Below are 17,675 nucleotides of genomic sequence, written 5' to 3'. Positions count from 1 at the left end.
AAGGCAAACTGCACTCTCACACAAACTCCTTCTGTTCACCACTTAGTAACATAGGAAGGTGATCATTTGAGAGTGCGGCTCGGCAGGTTAGTTTCTGTCGTTACTCGTGAATTATCATCACCGTTCTACTACATGCCATCACAACCCGCCCAGCAGCTCTGACAAGGTGATCGGCTTGCGAACCGCCTTCGAAAACCCTTCGTGATAGCTCACCCACACATCCTCATCCTCGGCTTTCTCTCTCTCCTTTCTTGCCTTCTCCATCTCCACTGGCGTCAACGGCACCGCCTCCGCAACCGTCCTACCAAAGAAATCTTTCTTGACCACAATCTTCTCTAGTGCCGCAGCCACCCCTCTGAGGTCCACTTCCTCTTCCAACGCCCCGGCCTCCAGCTCCACAGCCCCGCCTCTCCTCTTCCGAGCTTCTGCCTCTAATCTGAGACTCTCTTTCCTGAACTCCACATCCATGATCTGGCGCACGGCGTACCGTACTTTCTCGTCCTTGTTGCCTTCGCTACTCATCGTCTCATACCTGCCCAGAGCGTCCAGCGGCGGCTCCATACGGAAGATCCATCCACCGTGCCCTGTTTGTCGCGCGTCCATGCCAAAGTCGACCCGGCTCTTCTCAAACCGCACCCCGACGGCCGCCATGGCGTTCACCGCACGCATGACAAGCGCCTTCTCCGACGCTTTCCGCACCGACGCCGTCGCCGACGGTTTTGACCTGTCCCCGCCTGTTGCTGGGGTTGACGTGTTGATGATGACGGGCTTGACATCGGGCGAGAGCATGCGAAGCGCGTACGGGATGAGTTCGGTCGAGACCTCCGCTGGAGAGCGATACATCCGGGTCAAGGGAAGCGTGAGGCTGGATTGCAGACCCGTCAGGGACGCAAGGTTGGCTCGCGTCTGCTCAATCGCTTGGTACGGCGCACTGGGGCCAGAGAACGGTGTAGGTTCGGTTTCTGGTTCAGTGCCGTTTTCTCCCCCACCACGACCTTTTCTGAATGCGGACGGACCTCCAAGTGATGGCCTAATTGAAGATGCGAAAAGATCATGGAAGCCTAGAATAGGAACGGAGAGGTATTTCGCTAGTTCCCATTCTTGTCCAGAATGTACCAAATGGGAGATGGAATCGTGGAAGTGCAGCCATTCATATGCACTGTTAGGTTTGCTAAGTAGGGTGTCATCTTGAAATGGCTGATCCGCAAATGTGGTGAAGCAGTCTGACATGATAATTAGTAACGATCATGATTCTTCGGCTGTAAAACTTACCCGTCACAATGCGGTCGGTGTCGCCAGCAGTGCCAACCATTTCTCTCAGTCGTTCCATACCAAAGCGCTTGCTTGCCTCGGCGACACCAATCGGCCTAGTGCCTTGAATGTTAGTAGCCTCTGCTTGTGCTGCAGCAGTCGACTTGGGAAACCCGGCGCCTTCTTTGAACACCCGTTCGACAATCTCTTTGGTACCCCCTCGGCCAAGACCTCTCGAGCCTCCGCCGCCCTGAGAAAGGTCGTTGAGCACGTTGTCTTCAATCCATTTCCGAGTAAGCCGCCCGTCACCGTTTGTCTCCGCCAAGAGCTTCCTAGCCACCCATTCTCCGACCACCATGACTCCCCGCACGTCACCCTCCCCGGTACCTCCGCCTCCGCCATCCTTGCGGCTGCTGATTCCCCATGTCGCTTCACACAAACGCCGAACGCCGTCGGAGTCGGCCGGTATGCCCTCCTTCTCAAAGATCGAATGTAGGCGGGGTACAACCATGTTCACCGGGGGCTTGCGAATGTGTACGATCTCTGCTATTGAAGCTTGGCGAAGAGGGCGCAACGATGGGTGATACACATCGTTGCAGATCAAAATCAGCGGTCTCAGGAGACGGAACTTGTCACCCTTCTTTCGCGCTGGACGTGCTGAGCTGTTGTCTTTCGGCGCCGAGTTTCTCTGGTCCAGGTTGACGAGATCGATGAGAGCTTTGATGAAGCCGCCTTCACCTCCCGCGCCACCGCCGACAACACCATCCACTTCATCGACCACGACGCAAACCGGTTTTCCGGCCTTTCTCACTTTGGCCCCGGTCACTGTCTGAGAATCCAGACCGCGGACGTTTTCCGTACCGACCATATCCTTGATACGGCCCCTAACAATATCTTTGCTCCTTTCGTCGCTCGCGTTGATCTCTTGAACCTCATAGCCTGCTTGACGTGCGCAAACGTGCGCCAGGGTCGTTTTGCCGAGTCCTGGCGGTCCAGTGAGGAGAAGAATTTTGCGATGTGCGTATTCGTCTTCGGTGCTACCCTGATCAAAAGACCTGGCCGACTTTTGTCTCGGACGGCTGGAGCCGGGGAAGACTATCGGATCCCAAGCCTTCAACCACTTCAAAACTAATCGATGCGTTCTCTCGTCACCGACAAGATCAGTGAATTTTCTTGCACGATACTTCTCCGACCACAGAAGGCTGCGCTTGTTACTTCTTCCCGCCAACGGATCTTCCACCGTTTGCATCGGCACGTCGAGCTCCATGTGTTCGCGCCGTAACTTGTCCTCTTCCGCTGACTGGCCCGCCTCATCAATCAGAGCGTGAATATCAATTCCATAATAGTTCTTCCTTGCCCTTCCGGGCTCCGCCTCGGATCGAGACGCAATGAGTTGTTCATATGAAACAGATGGTGTCGGTCGCCGCGTAGCGACATTGAAGCCCTCGCCGGAGCACGTCCTTACAGTAAACATCGTCTTTTCGCGGGGTCTCGAAACCACCATCGGCTGCGAGATCGGCAAGACTGTCTCAGTGGCAGTATCTTCATTCGATACACTGCTCGGCGCCTGCTGGGCGGAAGGGGATCCAGGTGCGCTGGGCGCCACGGCCTTCCGTTTGTTGTGTGCCGCGTCGAAGGCCGCGAAGTCATCCTCATCGTCAGAATCATCCTGAAAGAGCCTGTCTATACCCACGTTCTCCTTCTCGGAAGATGCATCATAGTATGCGCCGCTGTGTCCATCGATTTTCCGTCTTTTCCGTGGCGAGTCTGCGGTTCCCGCGCTCAGCGGATGTGCTGGCGGAGAGGACAAGAATGGCATAGCAGTCGACGGAGGCGATGAGGGCGGAGCGCGCGGGCTTGATGTCGCTGCTATGGAGAACGAGAGGTGCTGCGGTAGTTGCCGCTTCTTAATGGGTGTTTCTGCACACCGTCAGACAGGAGTTCCGAGAATGAGGACCGAGAGAAAGATAGCGCGAACCAGGTTGGTGGTCCTCGTCACTGAGGAAGACTTCGGGCACCCTCCAAGCTCGGTGCTGGATGACGATTCCCTGGCGCGTTTTGGCAGCGGCGGTTTCGTGGGCCTGTTGGTGCAATGCTTCGAGCTCGTCGGCGTGTGAGCTGGACGGCAGCAGATCAGGAACGTCGGAGTGTAGGAACAGGGCAGGATCGAAGGAGGAGGGGAGATCTGGAGGCTCTGGCGGGCCCATTGGCCGACGGGAACAGCGATGAATTGCGCGTGGGCGCTTTTGTGGAGAGGACTTGGCTGGAGACGCGTCGACGCGCAGTGGACGCGATCGCGATGGCGGGCGTGGGCGGGCCACCCGGCCGGCCGCCCGTGCCGATCCAGGTGCCAGCCAGCAAGGCACGGCGACAGCCAACGGCGTGCCGTCATTCCCTGACTCTCAAGCCTGCGTCCGAAGCGCGCGCTGCAACGCCATGCGCCTGTTGCCGCCACTCCGCGCAGCCCATGCTTTGCATTCCGCGCGCGCCCTCAAGCCGATCGCATGCACTGGGCCGAGAGTCCTAACGTCGTCTTCGTCCGCGACTTCGCGTACCCGCGCCCACAGCGTCGCCGCCTGCGCACCATGACCTCCGTCGGCGACGTCGCCAACACCCCAGCCCACGCCTACGCAGAGTATGTCTTCGCTCCGTCGCTGCCCGACGGCTGCTCTCCTCTCCCTACCGCCCAGCCCGGCTGCGATGATGCACCGCCCCGGCCACGGCCCGCCCTGCCCTACCGCATTCATTCCCATCGACTGCGCGTGCAAGCCCATGCTAAGAACGAGCGCGCCAGGCTCCTCTCCGGTCCGCTTGTCGACGTTGTCGTCGGCGCCGGTGACGGCAAGCGTCAATGGTCTATCCATCGCAACATGCTGTCCTACCACTCCGACTACCTCGCGTCTGAGCTGCAGACCGACGACGCCACCAAGAACGAGGCCGGAAACAAGCTGGAACTGTCCGAGGACGATCCCAAGGGCTTCGAGTTGTTTGTCAAATGGCTCTACCAGGGCAAGCTTGACGACGTGAGCAATGTGTCCGGCGCTGAGGCCAAATACGACTACGCCGTCGCTTGCCACAGGCTGTTCATGCTTTGCGAGCGTTTCGACATGCCCCATCTCAAGAACATGGCCATGGACCAGTACCGAAAGGGCTTGCACGAGGCGCGACTGGTGCCAGACGCGGACGAGATCAATGACATATACAAGGAAAGCCCAGAGGGTTCTCCATTTCGTGCTTTGATGACTCGCATCGCTGCCCGCCAGATCATGGACCCAGACAGCGACAGGGACGCCGAGGGATACCGTCACTGCTTTGAGACCAGCCCCGACTTTGCTGTGGATCTTGTTAATGCCATAAAATCAGGCTCCGGAGGCTTTCTTTTCGACGATCCCACGACCGGCGATGACTGTCTCTATCACGATCACGAGCATGGTCCCAGTTGTTACGGCAAAGGGAAAGGTAAAGAAGGTAATTACAAGCACACCTAAACCTGCGGTCTCCTCGCGCCCGTGTTGCAACGACTGGCATTCACATATGAAGGCTCGGACGACTACCTGGGGATGAGTTTGATCGATGCTTTCCGCACCTGCAACCCTCCCGCTGGAGTCTCCCACGCCCATGTGTGGATGACCTATTGCAACGCGTCGCAAACCCTGCCCTTGTCGTTGGTGGATTCCCGCGCGGCAGAAGGTAACAGATAAATAACTACCAGTTCAGGCGCAGATTGGGCGAACCAAAGGTCGCGCCTGCGACCAGACTCGCCACCCTCGCCGCCCAGCACCCCCCCAGGACACCCCTTCCAAAGATCCGCCAACAATAACAACGACAACAACAACAACAACTACGCCACCACACCGCAGGAATCCAGGTTTCCGCCTCAAATTTCTGAATTCCGTGCCGCAAATGGTTTCAACGGGTCCAACAACGGCAGTGGAAACCGTATCGGTGGCGGGAATGCGAACACCTCCCCGCTCTCACCCGGCGGCGGCACTGCCAGTTCTGGAAACGGCCAGTCCTCAGCCGGCCCCGAGTCCCCAGCCTGGCCTGAGCCCGCAGTCGGAGCTGAGTCTCCTGGAGGAAGAAGTCCAAAACGGCATCCACCGAAGCTTAGGCGACGGGCTTCTACCTCTTCCAGAGGTTCCCAGTATCCCCAATCCCCTAGGCATATACGAATTCGATAGGGGCGGGATCGGGGTTTCATGACCATTAATGTTCTCTAGCTGCTGAGTTTGGACGGGCAGAATGTATCTTTCCTTTTTTCGGAGTTGGAGGCAGAGAGCGTCAGCACAAATCATGTTGACAGCTTGGCCCCTGGGCGGCCAAAGCACACAGTAACGGCTTTTGGAATGGAATGTACGCATGACACAACAAATAAACATGATTGACGACACGCGGACAACAAGGAGTTAAGGTCTGTTCGTTAATATTCAGAACAAAATTCGCCGACCCCTTACTTCAACTTGAAAAATTTGTTTTTCTTCTTTTGATGTTTACAGTGCCTTCTGGTTCCCACACGAGGCACAAGGCGAGGTAACCGTTGCACATACTGTTCGCTTACATCGAAACTATCAGGGAGGAGTCGTGGAATTGCCAATTCTAATAGTACCATAGTTAGGAGTCGAAGAAAGTCGAGATATGTAAGCGGCAGGTTGTGCCCTCGGGTAACCGCTTTGAGATCTCACTGTCTCGTGAGCACAATATCGTACGGGGGATAACGCAGCTCTACGCCCCGCTCCGTCTCGACAAGCACAAGCTTGCTCAGTGGCCATCCGTTTTGGTCTGTATATCTGGTGGACGGCGTGTCAGCAGTAGCTCTTAGATGAACCATGTTTTTCTTTTCTCCCTTCTCTTGCTGGAACTTCAGAAGCTGATATAATCCCAGGGTCTCTGACACAAGCGAGGAAGCGACAACAACTCACCCGTCGAAGTCATACCAGTCGCACGTCTCTGAATCTGGGATGACCCTCCACACCTGCGGCATACCCACGTCACTAAACTCCGCCCCCTCTCCCGCCCCCTCGGCCGGATGCAAGCTCACGCCACTCGCCGTCGAGAAGAAGCGTGCCTGGCTCTCAGCCGTCCAGCCCAGCCGGTCCAAGCCTTCCCACGCGCTGGTGCCGTTGACGCTCAGCTCGCGCACGAACAGCGCTCCGTTTTCGACTTCCAGCCGGGCGAACGACCCGGCGGCGGCGCTCCCGTTCGCCTTCGCCACCTCATCCGCGATGGCGCCACCGTCGCGCGCGCGAGCGTACCTACCCGCGTACCGCCGCTCCAGCCGGCTGGCCAGCGCCTCGACAAAGGCCGGCAGCAGGATGGCGTGCACATTGTCGCGGACCGTCGTCGGGCTGACGCGCGTGTAGCCGCTTCCCGCGGGCTGGCTTTCCTGCGAGAGCACGACGATGCCGTAGCCGAGGTTGGGGACGACGTCGAGCCAGCTGTGGAAGCCGCCGGCGTCGCCCGACTTGCCGTAGATGTTGTAGCTTTTGGTCCGGTGGTCCGTGGTGGCGATCTCCCAGCCGTATCCGACTTGCTGCTTGCCGTCGGGGAGGATGAGGCGGGGCTGCAGGGAGACGCGGCGTTGGGTTTGGGTGATGAGCTGAGGGCTGGGTGATAGCCAGACGTGATGTACGTACTTGGATAGATCGTTTGCTGAGCTCTATGGACGGCGTGTGTGGTTAGTTCACGTGACCTGATAGTCATCTGAGGATCTAGTACGAATTAATCAAGCAAGACTCACCCACATGCCTCCAGCCGGATCGTAGCCGGGGCCGATGACCAAGTCGACCCAGTTGGGACCACCAGGGACCCCTATGCTTGGAACCAAAGCATCCGGAATGGCACCAAAAAAGGTATGTGTCATGTTCAGACGCTCCAGAATGTTGTATGTGGCATACTCTGTCCATGTGTGATTCATGCTTGTCAGCCGGTTGTGGTAGCTCGCTACAGCGTCTGTCCAGCGAGAATCAGCTGGATAACGAATGACATAGCTCTCATGCCGAACTTACAAGCGAGGATACAGGAGCCGGCGTTTGAATCTGCAAAAAGGTTTAGCGTACTTGAGACAAACTCCTCATGGCAGAGTCCATGGCTTACATGCGGCTCTTTGGCCTGGAGCGAACATTAAGTTACGTTGCTTGACGGATTCGATGACTTGGCTGGGGGTTACTCCAGCCCAATCAGCACCGATGGTCTCTGCATCAGCTTTAGCAACCCCGACCACCATATTGAAGTCAGTCAAGTAGCCCTCTCTGGGAATGCCTGAGCTGTGCGTCGCGAGCATTGAGAGAGTGATGTCGCTGCCACCGTTCTGCCAGTCCTTCTCTGGCAATCCAAACTCGGGAAGCGCCTGACGGACAGGCGATCCGGGGCTCAAGACGGGGAAAGCGCCATGTGTCTTGCTCTCGTTCTCCACGACCAATGTCGACAAGGCAGCTATGTTTTTGGAGATCGAGGCAACCCGGAAGATCGAGTCACTGTCGACCTGCGCTGCTACGATGCTGTCGTTGGCAGATGTCTCGTTCATCTTTAGCGCCCCATGATTGAAGGTGAATGCTTTTTTGGGGCTAGAAGCATGGACCTGGCACGCGCTGTCAAGACATAGAATGGGACAACTAGGTCAGATGGTCTGTGAACGGCTGGAGGAGGCTCACAATAGCGAAACTGAAGCCGTCCCGGGTGCTTCCAGTGAAAAGACTTGAGAGATTGCGTTCCACTTCCTCGAATGCTGCCGTGACTGCCGGGTGTTGCAGAATGGCTGGGTCCGAAAGTAAGTTACTCGGAACGTCCGGAATGCAGGAAGGCGAGGCTACTGGAATCAAGACACTAAGTGCGAGGGCTAGGGGCCACGCGGAGCGGATGAAAAACAACATCTTCAAGGCGAAGGCGAGAGCGGGAGCAGACAGGAACCGGCATCGCGCGGTCAAGTATCGAATTTATACCTACGGCGAGGCAGAGAAACCCTGCGCCAAAGTTACACTGGTCAAAACAAACACATGTCGTCCAAAGCTTATCATGATCTGCAGCTGGGAAGACGGCACTGCTCCTTCCCTGTATGGTAGTTGGGCGCAGGGCGCGTCTTAGACATCTGGAGCAAAGGGCGAGTCTTAGACACGCGACCAACGGGTAGAGGCGATTACCTAGAGACAGAGCGACTGGAGGCTCACGGCGAGTCAGCAAGTAGCGTGGAGGACCGGCTAAAAATCTAGCGACGTTTTTGAGCCGCGGCGGAACCGGGACTAGCCCGGCCGTCTAGCTCTGATGCTGCGCTGTCGTTATCAGGCATAAGCCTAGTGGCGGCAGGGCTCCCAGCGCGGCGGATGCGGACTCGAGGTGGAAGGAGGACCGGCAGGTCGTGCAATGAGCGGCGAGAGGGTGCGGGGAAGCCGGATTCCTACGGCGAGTGCCGGCAGCGAGCGCACACAGTGGAGCGGGTCAGCGCAGCACCGCGCGGTTTGGCAGAGCCGCAGGGCAGAACCACGGAACGGGGCAGCACGGGGTGGACAGGGCGGACAGGGCACCCTCTCGTGATGCTGGGGCGACGGGCGAGCAGCGACGCTTGGATGTGGATGGATCTGCCCGGTGCGCTGAGCTAATCTCAATCTCCCAGGCACAAGCGCGTGATAGGGCGACGGCCAAGCTCCAGTGCGGATGCCCGATATGCCGAGCGCCGGCCGTGGCGCCATTTGCAAGCTGATTTAACCTGCGAGCATTATTACTTCTCCCACCGCTCCGCCCGTCCTCCGCGCCGTTCTGCACGCCTGGATCCTGTCGTTCCTGCGTCTGCGACCGCGTCCGCCGCTCATTGACTCCTGATTCCGTTCTCTCGCCCGTCCCTAGACGACACAACACCCTCTTCACCGCCAGCGTCCTCAGCGACGCCGTCCGCCCAGCATGGAAGCCGTCAATGCCAGCTACGCTTCGCCCTCGGCCGATGCCCAGTTCACCCCGGAGCTTCGCGGCACCCCCGCCGCCGGCCTCGTTGGCCGCGCCTTCGAGGGGATGAGCGCGTGGTCTGTTATCGTCACGCTCTTTGCGATGCTGGTCGTTTACGACCAGAGTGCGTGTTTCCCCGAGCCGTCTGCTCGCGCGCCCGCTGACGGTCGGAAACAGTCAAATATATCTGGAGCAAGGGCTCCATCGCCGGCCCCGCCTGGAAGATGCCCTTCATCGGCCCCTTTCTCCAATCCGTCAACCCCAAGTTCGAGGAGTACCACGCGAAATGGATGAGCGGCGAGCTCAGCTGCGTTTCCGTTTTCCACAAGTACCGCTCCCGCCCGTATCGCGCCTGCGTCGCCCCTCGCGCTAATAACACTCTGCAGGTTCGTCGTCATCGCGTCGACGCGCGACATGGCGCGCAAAGTCTTCAACTCGCCCACCTTCGTCAAGCCCTGCGTCGTCGATATCGCCTACAAGCTGCTTCGTCCGGAAAACTGGGTCTTCCTTGATGGCAAGGCCCACGTTGACTACCGCAAGGGTCTGAACGGCCTGTTCACTCGCCAGGCTCTGTCTATCTACTTGCCTGGTCAGGAGGAGATCTACGGGAAGTACTTCGCTAAGGCCCTGGAAATGACGGCTGAGGCCGAGGGCAAGCCTGTGCCGTTCATGCACTACTTCCGCGAATTCATCACCGCCGTCTCTCTCCGCACCTTCGTTGGCCACTACGTCGCGGACGCGTCCGTCAAGAAAATCGCCGATGACTACTACTACATCACCGAGGCTCTCGAGCTTGTCAACTTCCCCATCATCATCCCCTTCACCAACACGTGGCGCGGTAAGAAGGCGGCCGACATGGTTCTCGACGAGTTCGCCAAGGCCGCTGCCAAGAGCAAGGTCCGTATGGCTGCTGGCGGCGAGCCCGACTGCATTCTGGACTGCTGGGTCAAGGCCATGTACGAGTCCGAGGACTACACCAAGAAGAAGGAGAAGGGCATTGAGGCGGAGAAGCCGGCCCAGGTCATTCGCATGTTCACCGATCTTGAGATTTCCATGACCATTTTCACCTTCCTCTTCGCCTCGCAGGACGCCACCAGCAGCGCCGCCACCTGGCTTTTCCAGATCATGGCCGACAGGCCCGACTTCCTGGACAAGATTCGCGAGGAGCAGCTTCGCCTGCGCGACGGCGACAAGAACAAGCCTTTCACGATGGACCTGATGGACCAGATGACCTACACGCGCGCCGTTGTCAAGGAGGTTCTCCGCTACAGGCCCCCCGTCATCATGGTTCCCTATATGGCGAAGAAGGCGTTCAAGATCTCCGAGAACTACACGATCCCCAAGGGTAAGTCAAACGTCACGTGCATGAATTTACCCAGCTGAACTCGTTGCAGGAGCCATGGTTGTGCCAACTACGTACATGGCGCTCCACGACGCTGAGGCCTACCCGAACCCTGACTCGTTCGAGCCCGAGCGCTGGATCACGGGCGATGCGGAGAAGCAGACGAAGAACTGGCTTGTGTTTGGCACTGGTCCTCACTACTGCCTGGGTCAAGTGTACGCCGTGAACAACCTCATTGCCATGATTGGCAAGGCTTCAATGGAGCTGGACTGGACGCACAAGGTCACGCCGCTGAGCGAGGAGATCAAGGTCTTCGCGACGATTTTCCCCAAGGTACGTGCTCTCCCAGGCACACCGCCACCAATTCGCGCTAACGGGTTTGGTTGCAGGACGACTGCCATCTGGCCTTCACGAAGCGCGCCTAGACGGGCGACGCATTACGATGATCAGCTTCTACGCGGGCCGGCGGTGATCCGGGTCTCTGGAGACATCCGACTGACCGGCCAGCTTCTTTTGCATTATTTGACAGAAACTACAAGATGGCACCACTAATATCTTCCAACCTCGTCACCCACATAATACTCGCCTCCTCCATAGCCTCATATCGCAAAAGTTATTTCCTCGCCTTTGAGCTCTTGGTTCATATTCCGCATGCTTGGGAAGGTGCTGCGCCTTGACCAGCCAGGCAAGGACGCAGCACGGAAGCTTGGGCCGCACGATCGGTTTGATTATGACTGGTCGAGCGGGAAATGCGCGTCAAATGATGCGCATAGAATAATTTAGATTAGAGAGCGTGCTCGCGCTTAAGCGCTTCTTGTTTGCCTTAGGCCTCAGAGGCCTGAGTGCTGCGTAATTGAGAGAGGGTTCCGGATGTCGTCGCCACGGTCGTACTCTCTGGCCTTTCCCAAGTAACAATTGCCTGTTAAGACGTGCTCGCACAATGCAGCGAACATAGCACGACTCTCGCTGCACCTTGCGCGGATGAGCCCACACCTGTCCCCATCGCCCTCGCCCGGTCGCTCGGCCGAGGCCAATCAAAATATTACGTCTGTTTCGACAACATAACAATTCATTCGACCGTTTCACGAAGACCGGTCTCCTATTTGCTGCTTCGCCCTTCGACAGCTCTTTCCCTTCCGCGCCGGGCGAGGAGCAAGGAAGAGCGGGAGAGAGAGCGGCGAGGGGAAAAGAAAAAAAATTCAGGAAGGATAGGCAACAACTCCCGGGAAAGGGTCTAAGCTACTCCCGCCTTCAGGAGCGAGCGTGTGTCGATTGGCGGCGGCGCGCACGGATGGAGATCGAGGGCAGAGAGAAAAAAGGATTCATTGACGCTGCCGCCGCCCCTCGCGTCGTCGCCTTGCGCCCCGAGCGCCAGCTCGCTAGGGCTATCTTGCCGCCCTCTCTCCTAATCGCCAATCTGGAGGGGCGTTCTGCTGCTGCTGCTGCCGCCGCCGCAGTTGTTTGCTCGGGTGATTCATGCGTGTGTTTTGCGATTTGCTGCTTGGGTTCATTTTCTCTCCCGCTCTCTCTTTTTCTTTTTTTTTTTCGGTTTTGATCATCACTCTTTGTTGTTCATTGAGTGCGATGTGGATTCTCCTTCACTTTGCGGTGTGTTGTTGTCTGCCTACAGTGGTCACTGCGTAGATCAACTAGAGGTTCTAAAAGGAGGTGTGCGGGACTACTACGTAGTTTCCGCGTATTCGTGTCCGGTGAACGTAAATGAATGGGTGGTCGAAGGAAGGGCTAATGCTCCTACCCAGTTTTTGGTAATCGAAAGGAGAGAAAGCAATAACGACAGAGCATCATGACTCTCCATGCTGAAGGTTGTGAAACGTGACGTAGACGGTCTAAACAGAAATTCACCGCGTGTGTGCAAAGCGCATAACCTTCTGGATTGAAACTTGCCGAATATACATCGTTGATTTCTGCTATCTCCTTACCCATATGCCTAGCGTAAGGTTTTTTTTTTTTCTATGGAAACCATTTGCAATGTTTGCTTAGTGTTACATCCGGATGCCCGCACTCCATTGTCCATACTCCAATGTAGCCCCTGCGAATGCCATGTAAGCCATGTACACTACGATGTTTGGCAAAATCTCTGCATAAACCCAATCTTCCCACGCTCACAACAATTCTGTGCCGGTTTGGAACTCCCTTTCAACTTTTTCCCCCCGGCTCCTTTCTTTTCCCCTCCCCATCCATGCATGCTGCGCAACACCCTGAATCAATCGTTCCCAGCATACTCGACAACGTCCTTCATAAACATCCCATACGGATCCTTCCCTCCAGTCTTCCCACCAGACTCCTCCGGCCTCGTCTTACCTTCCTCCTCTTTCTCCTTCTGCACTTCTTCTTCTTCTCCTTGTTCTCTCTCTCCCTCCCCACCACCCCTCAGCGCCGCCGCCGTGTTCTCAGCCGACATGCCCACCACATTGCCAGGCAGCGACAGCGTTGACAGCAACGACAGCTGAGGTGAAGGCAATGGCAGCTGCAGCTGTGGCTGTGGCGACGGCATCGGCATCGCTCCACCACCGTTCCTCCTCATTCCACCGCTGTTATGCGACATGGCGAGCTGCGAGCGGATGATGCCGCCGCCGCGGTAGTGGTGGCGGCCACCGACGCCGTTGCCATTGCTGTTGGTACCTCTTTCGCCGCTGGCACCCGGCAGGGCCAATTGCCCGTGGACGGCGGCGGTGGCGGCACTGGCGCGACGGTTGTTGCTGTTGTTGTTGGCGGTAGCGTTGGTGGTGGTGGTCCCTGTGGCGTTTCTCTTCCTCGCGCTGTTGGGGAAGGCGGGCTTCTGTGAGCGGGCGGCGCCGGCGGTACCGGGAGTAGCGGGGCCAGCAGGGCCAGCAGTGCCGAGTCCGTTGTTCGAGGCAGCGGTGGCGTTGGCTGTGGTGGTGATGGTGGACAGCATCGGAGCCACGGGGATGCTTGACGGGGGCGTGATGAAGGCGGTGGTCTCTGAGCTGAGAGAGGAAGACGTGGTGGAGGATGATGGCCTGGAAGCAGCAGACTCGGTTCGAGAAGCGGCAGAGGAGAAATAGAGTCCAGGACTGTTTGGTTGAGAGGCTGCCGTTCCTGGAGAAGGAGTGTGGACGTGTTGACGGTTGTCTGCCATCGCCATACTTGCTGCGGAACGTCGTCCGGCCTGCTGCTGTTCCTGTCCTTGCTCTTGATCCTTCCCTCGCGTCGTCGACACTCCTCGCAGCGATCTGACTTGCGCCATTGCCTGTGCCGCCTGTTGCTCCTGGATGTGCCGGTGGTAGTTCCTTTCGAATAGCAGTAACATGGCAGATGACGACGAGTCAGCGAGTTCCGGCCGTCGTCTGGGAAATTGCTGTTGTCGCTGCTGCCGCTGCTGTCGCTGCAGTGAAGGGGAGCTAGGCTCCGTATCCATCGTCATTGGTGTCGACGGCGGCGTGTGGGTCATCGACAGCTGCGGCTGGCTCGATCGTGTGAGATGGGTGGAGATGATACAGCTCTCATCGCCATCATCATTAGGCGTCGACTCGGTAGCGGGCGTATTCGCTTCTTCTCCTTCTCCTTCTCTCGGTGGGCTGGAGGAGTAGGAGACGGTATGGGGGATAGCTGCGGAAGCCGCGGCGCCGAGCATCATCAATACGTCTACTTCTGAGCACTCGATAGATGACGAGGGGCCATAAATGGTGGAAGGGAGTCCTGGAGGCGACGGCGACGGCGACGGAGAGGACGGGGCAGTGAGTGGTAACATTTGACGCAGTGGAACCAAGGCCGTGGAGTAGGATGGTGCGTTAAGCAAAGTTGGCGTTGGTGAGCCCTGACGAAGCGCAGCTGTTGAAACAGAGAAGACTTTGGTCTGGGTCAGTGGAGGTGAGTGGACGAGCTGGGGGGTGAAGCGCTGATGTATCCAGGGCGAATACGCTGCTGGCTCTTCCCTGACGGGCGAATGCCCCTGCCGCCCGCCGAATCTTAGGCGCTGAAGCTCTTGCTGGGCGGCACCTTCCCGAAAACACGACCGTCCCAACTTGAGGCGAGAGCGTTGGGAGTACTCCTGCAAACCAAGCAAGTGGGTTTCGTTGGCTCCCCCTGGAGTACTGCGCTGTATGTTCGGCAAATCACTACTGTCCGTCCTCCTTGGTACGATGTCGTTCCATGTATCCAGAAATGCCTCGCTCAGTTCTCGGGGTTGCACTTCTTCCTGTCTACCAAAGAAGACAAGATCTGCTGCAGGCATGTTGTGTACATCTTTTGGTGCATGCGGATGTTTCACCTCCGCGCCCGGCTCTGTTGTACACTTCGTCAAATCAACAGGCTTGAGGAAGTGCCGCGGCCAGTTCTGCTGTATGAGAAATTGACGTGTCTGTAGAAGACTCTCAAGCATGGTCGGCGAAGATAGGCAAGTCGGATACTCGCCGTCAAGGTAAGCGTCTTCGATTACATCTAGCGCCTGTATGATACTCTCTGCCGAGACATCGAGAAGGCGTTGGATAGGAAAATATGGATCATAAAACCTTTCCTCGAGGGCGCCGATGTACATATTGGCCATGATGGTGCAGCGCATGATTAGATGGAGCCCTGAAAACTTCACCTATATGATTATTCTAGTCAGTCCGCAGATCGACCAGAAGATTGGAGCTCATCAGACTTTTCGTACCTTTGAGGAGTTCTTCCCCGCATTTTCCGTGACCCTCGTCTCTTCCTCCGACGTAGGTAGTGTCGAGCAGGTGTCACGCTGCTCTTCGAGCGACGTGTTGTTGCTAACCCCAAACCTTCTAAACAGCCGGTCGCCGTCAGTATCCACGATGCTGGGCAGCTCCTGCTCCGCTGACCAAGATGCCGCTTCGCGAGAGTCCTCTCGTTCTACCAGATCTCTCAATGTCACTGGCTGCGAGCCTCCCGCATCCGCGTCAAGCCTAAGCCTCACAATGAGTGAACCCTCCGATGTTTGTCCGGCAGACGTCGTTCCTGACAATGATTTTTCAGTCAGCCGGTGAAAATCTCCCATGCAGCTTCGCCATCCTCACCTTCCGAGCCGCGACCAGTCGTGTCTATTGCACCGGAGTCTTCTGTCACTGCGTCATCGTCTCCGTGGCAGTCGTTTCTTAGCCTATCATCTAGTGGCAAACTGGGGAAAGCGGCAGGACGCAGGCCAGGGTTAAACGGTTTCGATGCCACGGGGAAGAGCGGGCGAGCGGGTCTGCTGGCGGGGCGAATGACGCGAGGTTCGGGAGTCTCGGGGGCGTAGATCTGTTCGAGCTCATCTTCGAAACGACGAGGCGCGCGGCGCTCGCGCTGCTTCCTCAGGTTCATTGCCACGAGGAAGCCGTGACACGTGGAAAATTCTGCAAACTGGGTTGCTGGGTGGCGATAGGCTGTGGTGAAGAGCAGGTACTCTAGCTGCCACGCCAGGTTGTCCGTAGAAAACTTTGTTTTGGCAAGTGGGCAAGAGGTTGGCAGGAAAGAGTTGAGGTGAAGTGGATGCCAGTCGTCTGCTGGAGAAATATGCCAACGTCTGGTGCTCGCCAGAGGGTGATTGTGGAAACAGCCATTCGCCACATCCAGCAGGCGGGACTGCAATAGGTCGAACCTACAGCACACCGTGTAAGTACGATAAAGAAGATTTCACGAGAACTGGAAGGCATGATCCTCTCAATCAGTTTGATGTGTCATAGGGAAACTGTTCAGACATAATACAGACAAGATGCAGAGCACTATTGCGAGGGCTCGATTCAATTACAAATGCGTAAGCGAAGTTCCGCCATGAATCCGAGAGTAAGAACGCCGTCACCGGGTATCATGCCACCTGTCGATCCTCCGTTTCTTCCCTATTGGTACGTGTCTATTGGCGAGCTCAAGGTCAGCGCGTACATGTGTTGTGAGAAGCACGTGCAGACATACAGAAAAGGTGTACAACTGCTAACGTAGTAAGTGCTGGCCCGATATAACTGTGTGCAAATCTTGTGAACAGAAAGCAGAAAGATAGAGCGCGGCTCGACGGGAGAGATATGTGGTCAAGGCCATGGGCTGATTCATTCCACCTAGTCTCAGTCGATACTCTCGAACGGGATGTGTGTCCGGCCCTCGAACCGCAGGATGTCGGCATCGGCCACAGTATCCACGTCCATATCCTCGTCGTATGTTGTGTCAAGCGTGCGCTTGGAGCTGCTCTGTGCAGAGTAGGTGTGTTGCGGGGGCCGACACGCGCTATCAAGGGCAACGAGACGCTTTGCGGATAGGATGTCTCCATACGACTGCAACACGGTCTTCAGGTGGTCATCGAAGTTGACGCAGAAGCGCTGGCCTTGGACAAACTGCATTGCTCTGAGGAAATCCAGGTCCAGCATTTCCATGATCCACGCCACCACGACGGCCGCTGACTTCTCATTTCCCGATTCACAGAAGATAAGGATCTTTCCATGTTTCAGACCACATGCGCCGCCAAGTATGCGGGCGTTGACATCGGCAAGGTGCGTGTTGATCATGTCGGAGGCTAGGGGGAACGAGGCGATCAAGTCCTGCGGGGTGCGGATGTCGACGGTGTGGAAGGCGATCCCCATCTCGTTGGCGATACGGGCGGCGGCGTTGACGGGCATGCCAGCCTGCTTGACGGCGAGGAGCATGGTGATATTGGTCTTGCTGAGGAAGTCTCGATTCTTCGCGGCGCTGTGAGGGCCTGCAAACGGGGGTTAGCTCAAGGTAACACGTAAGGGCAGCAAACGGCGACGGACCCAGATACAGGTATGGAGTCACCATCTGAGCATCGCGGCGCTTCTCGTAAGTCCACTCCAAGCCGGCGTTTTGGGCGGTGAGCTCGCCGCCATTGACAGCAGCCAGGAAGCTCAAGTCCGGACCGCGGGCATCGATGGTGGAGACAGAAGCAACGCGTATGGCATTGGCGGATTCCTGGCTATTTACTGCGGGCGGCGGGATGATGATGCGCGGCGGGGTGGGGACGCGGAAGGCGTACTCGTTGTTGCTGGCGCGTCGGAAGGAGCGGCTAGTGTCGGAGAGGGCAACCTCTTCGGTGGTGGACATGATGGCAGCGGAGTCCTGGCGGGCTGACTGTCGGGTGTGGGACAAGAGCAGGCCGGAGGGGGGTCGGACAGAGGGCGGAGAGACGTGGGCGGCGGCGTGTTTGCGCAGTCGAGACGGGAACGGAAGTCGCCAG

The 17,675-nt window shown here is 57.3% G+C and overlaps 6 protein-coding genes across 6 annotated transcripts; 2 read left to right on the top strand and 4 right to left on the bottom strand.

The window, feature by feature from the left end:
- Positions 1-138: 138 nt before the first annotated feature.
- On the bottom strand, positions 139-3,458 carry ctf18 (Chromosome transmission fidelity protein 18; the record flags this gene model as incomplete). Its single annotated transcript, XM_066772235.1, has 4 exons — positions 139-1,223; positions 1,273-1,367; positions 1,839-3,018; positions 3,230-3,458. 4 exons carry the CDS (start codon positions 3,456-3,458, stop codon positions 139-141), a joined length of 2,589 nt encoding a protein of 862 aa, XP_066637514.1.
- A 378-nt stretch (positions 3,459-3,836) lies between these two features.
- On the top strand, positions 3,837-4,739 carry SLS55_000725 (uncharacterized protein; the record flags this gene model as incomplete). Its single annotated transcript, XM_066772234.1, has 1 exon — positions 3,837-4,739. One exon carries the CDS (start codon positions 3,837-3,839, stop codon positions 4,737-4,739), a length of 903 nt encoding a protein of 300 aa, XP_066637513.1.
- Positions 4,740-6,166: 1,427 nt separating this feature from the next.
- SLS55_000724 (uncharacterized protein) lies at positions 6,167-7,774 on the bottom strand (the record flags this gene model as incomplete). The annotated part of the gene is made up of 3 exons (XM_066772233.1): positions 6,167-6,811; positions 6,989-7,146; positions 7,435-7,774. 3 exons carry the CDS (start codon positions 7,772-7,774, stop codon positions 6,167-6,169), a joined length of 1,143 nt encoding a protein of 380 aa, XP_066637512.1.
- Positions 7,775-9,141: 1,367 nt separating this feature from the next.
- ERG5 (RNA polymerase C-22 sterol desaturase) lies at positions 9,142-10,950 on the top strand (the record flags this gene model as incomplete). The annotated part of the gene is made up of 5 exons (XM_066772232.1): positions 9,142-9,307; positions 9,361-9,511; positions 9,570-10,528; positions 10,578-10,858; positions 10,915-10,950. 5 exons carry the CDS (start codon positions 9,142-9,144, stop codon positions 10,948-10,950), a joined length of 1,593 nt encoding a protein of 530 aa, XP_066637511.1.
- Positions 10,951-12,749: 1,799 nt separating this feature from the next.
- On the bottom strand, positions 12,750-13,754 carry SLS55_000722 (uncharacterized protein; the record flags this gene model as incomplete). The annotated part of the gene is made up of 2 exons (XM_066772231.1): positions 12,750-13,487; positions 13,746-13,754. 2 exons carry the CDS (start codon positions 13,752-13,754, stop codon positions 12,750-12,752), a joined length of 747 nt encoding a protein of 248 aa, XP_066637510.1.
- A 2,797-nt stretch (positions 13,755-16,551) lies between these two features.
- On the bottom strand, positions 16,552-17,542 carry SLS55_000721 (uncharacterized protein; the record flags this gene model as incomplete). The annotated part of the gene is made up of 2 exons (XM_066772230.1): positions 16,552-17,180; positions 17,236-17,542. 2 exons carry the CDS (start codon positions 17,540-17,542, stop codon positions 16,552-16,554), a joined length of 936 nt encoding a protein of 311 aa, XP_066637509.1.
- Between the last annotated feature and the right edge of the window lie 133 nt (positions 17,543-17,675).

This window comes from Diplodia seriata (genome assembly GCF_021436955.1).
Source record: "Diplodia seriata strain FDS-637 chromosome Unknown scaffold_1, whole genome shotgun sequence".
Lineage (NCBI taxonomy): Eukaryota > Fungi > Ascomycota > Dothideomycetes > Botryosphaeriales > Botryosphaeriaceae > Diplodia > Diplodia seriata.
Note: the sequence above shows the minus strand (reverse complement) of the source record. Positions and strands in the feature narration are given on the sequence as shown.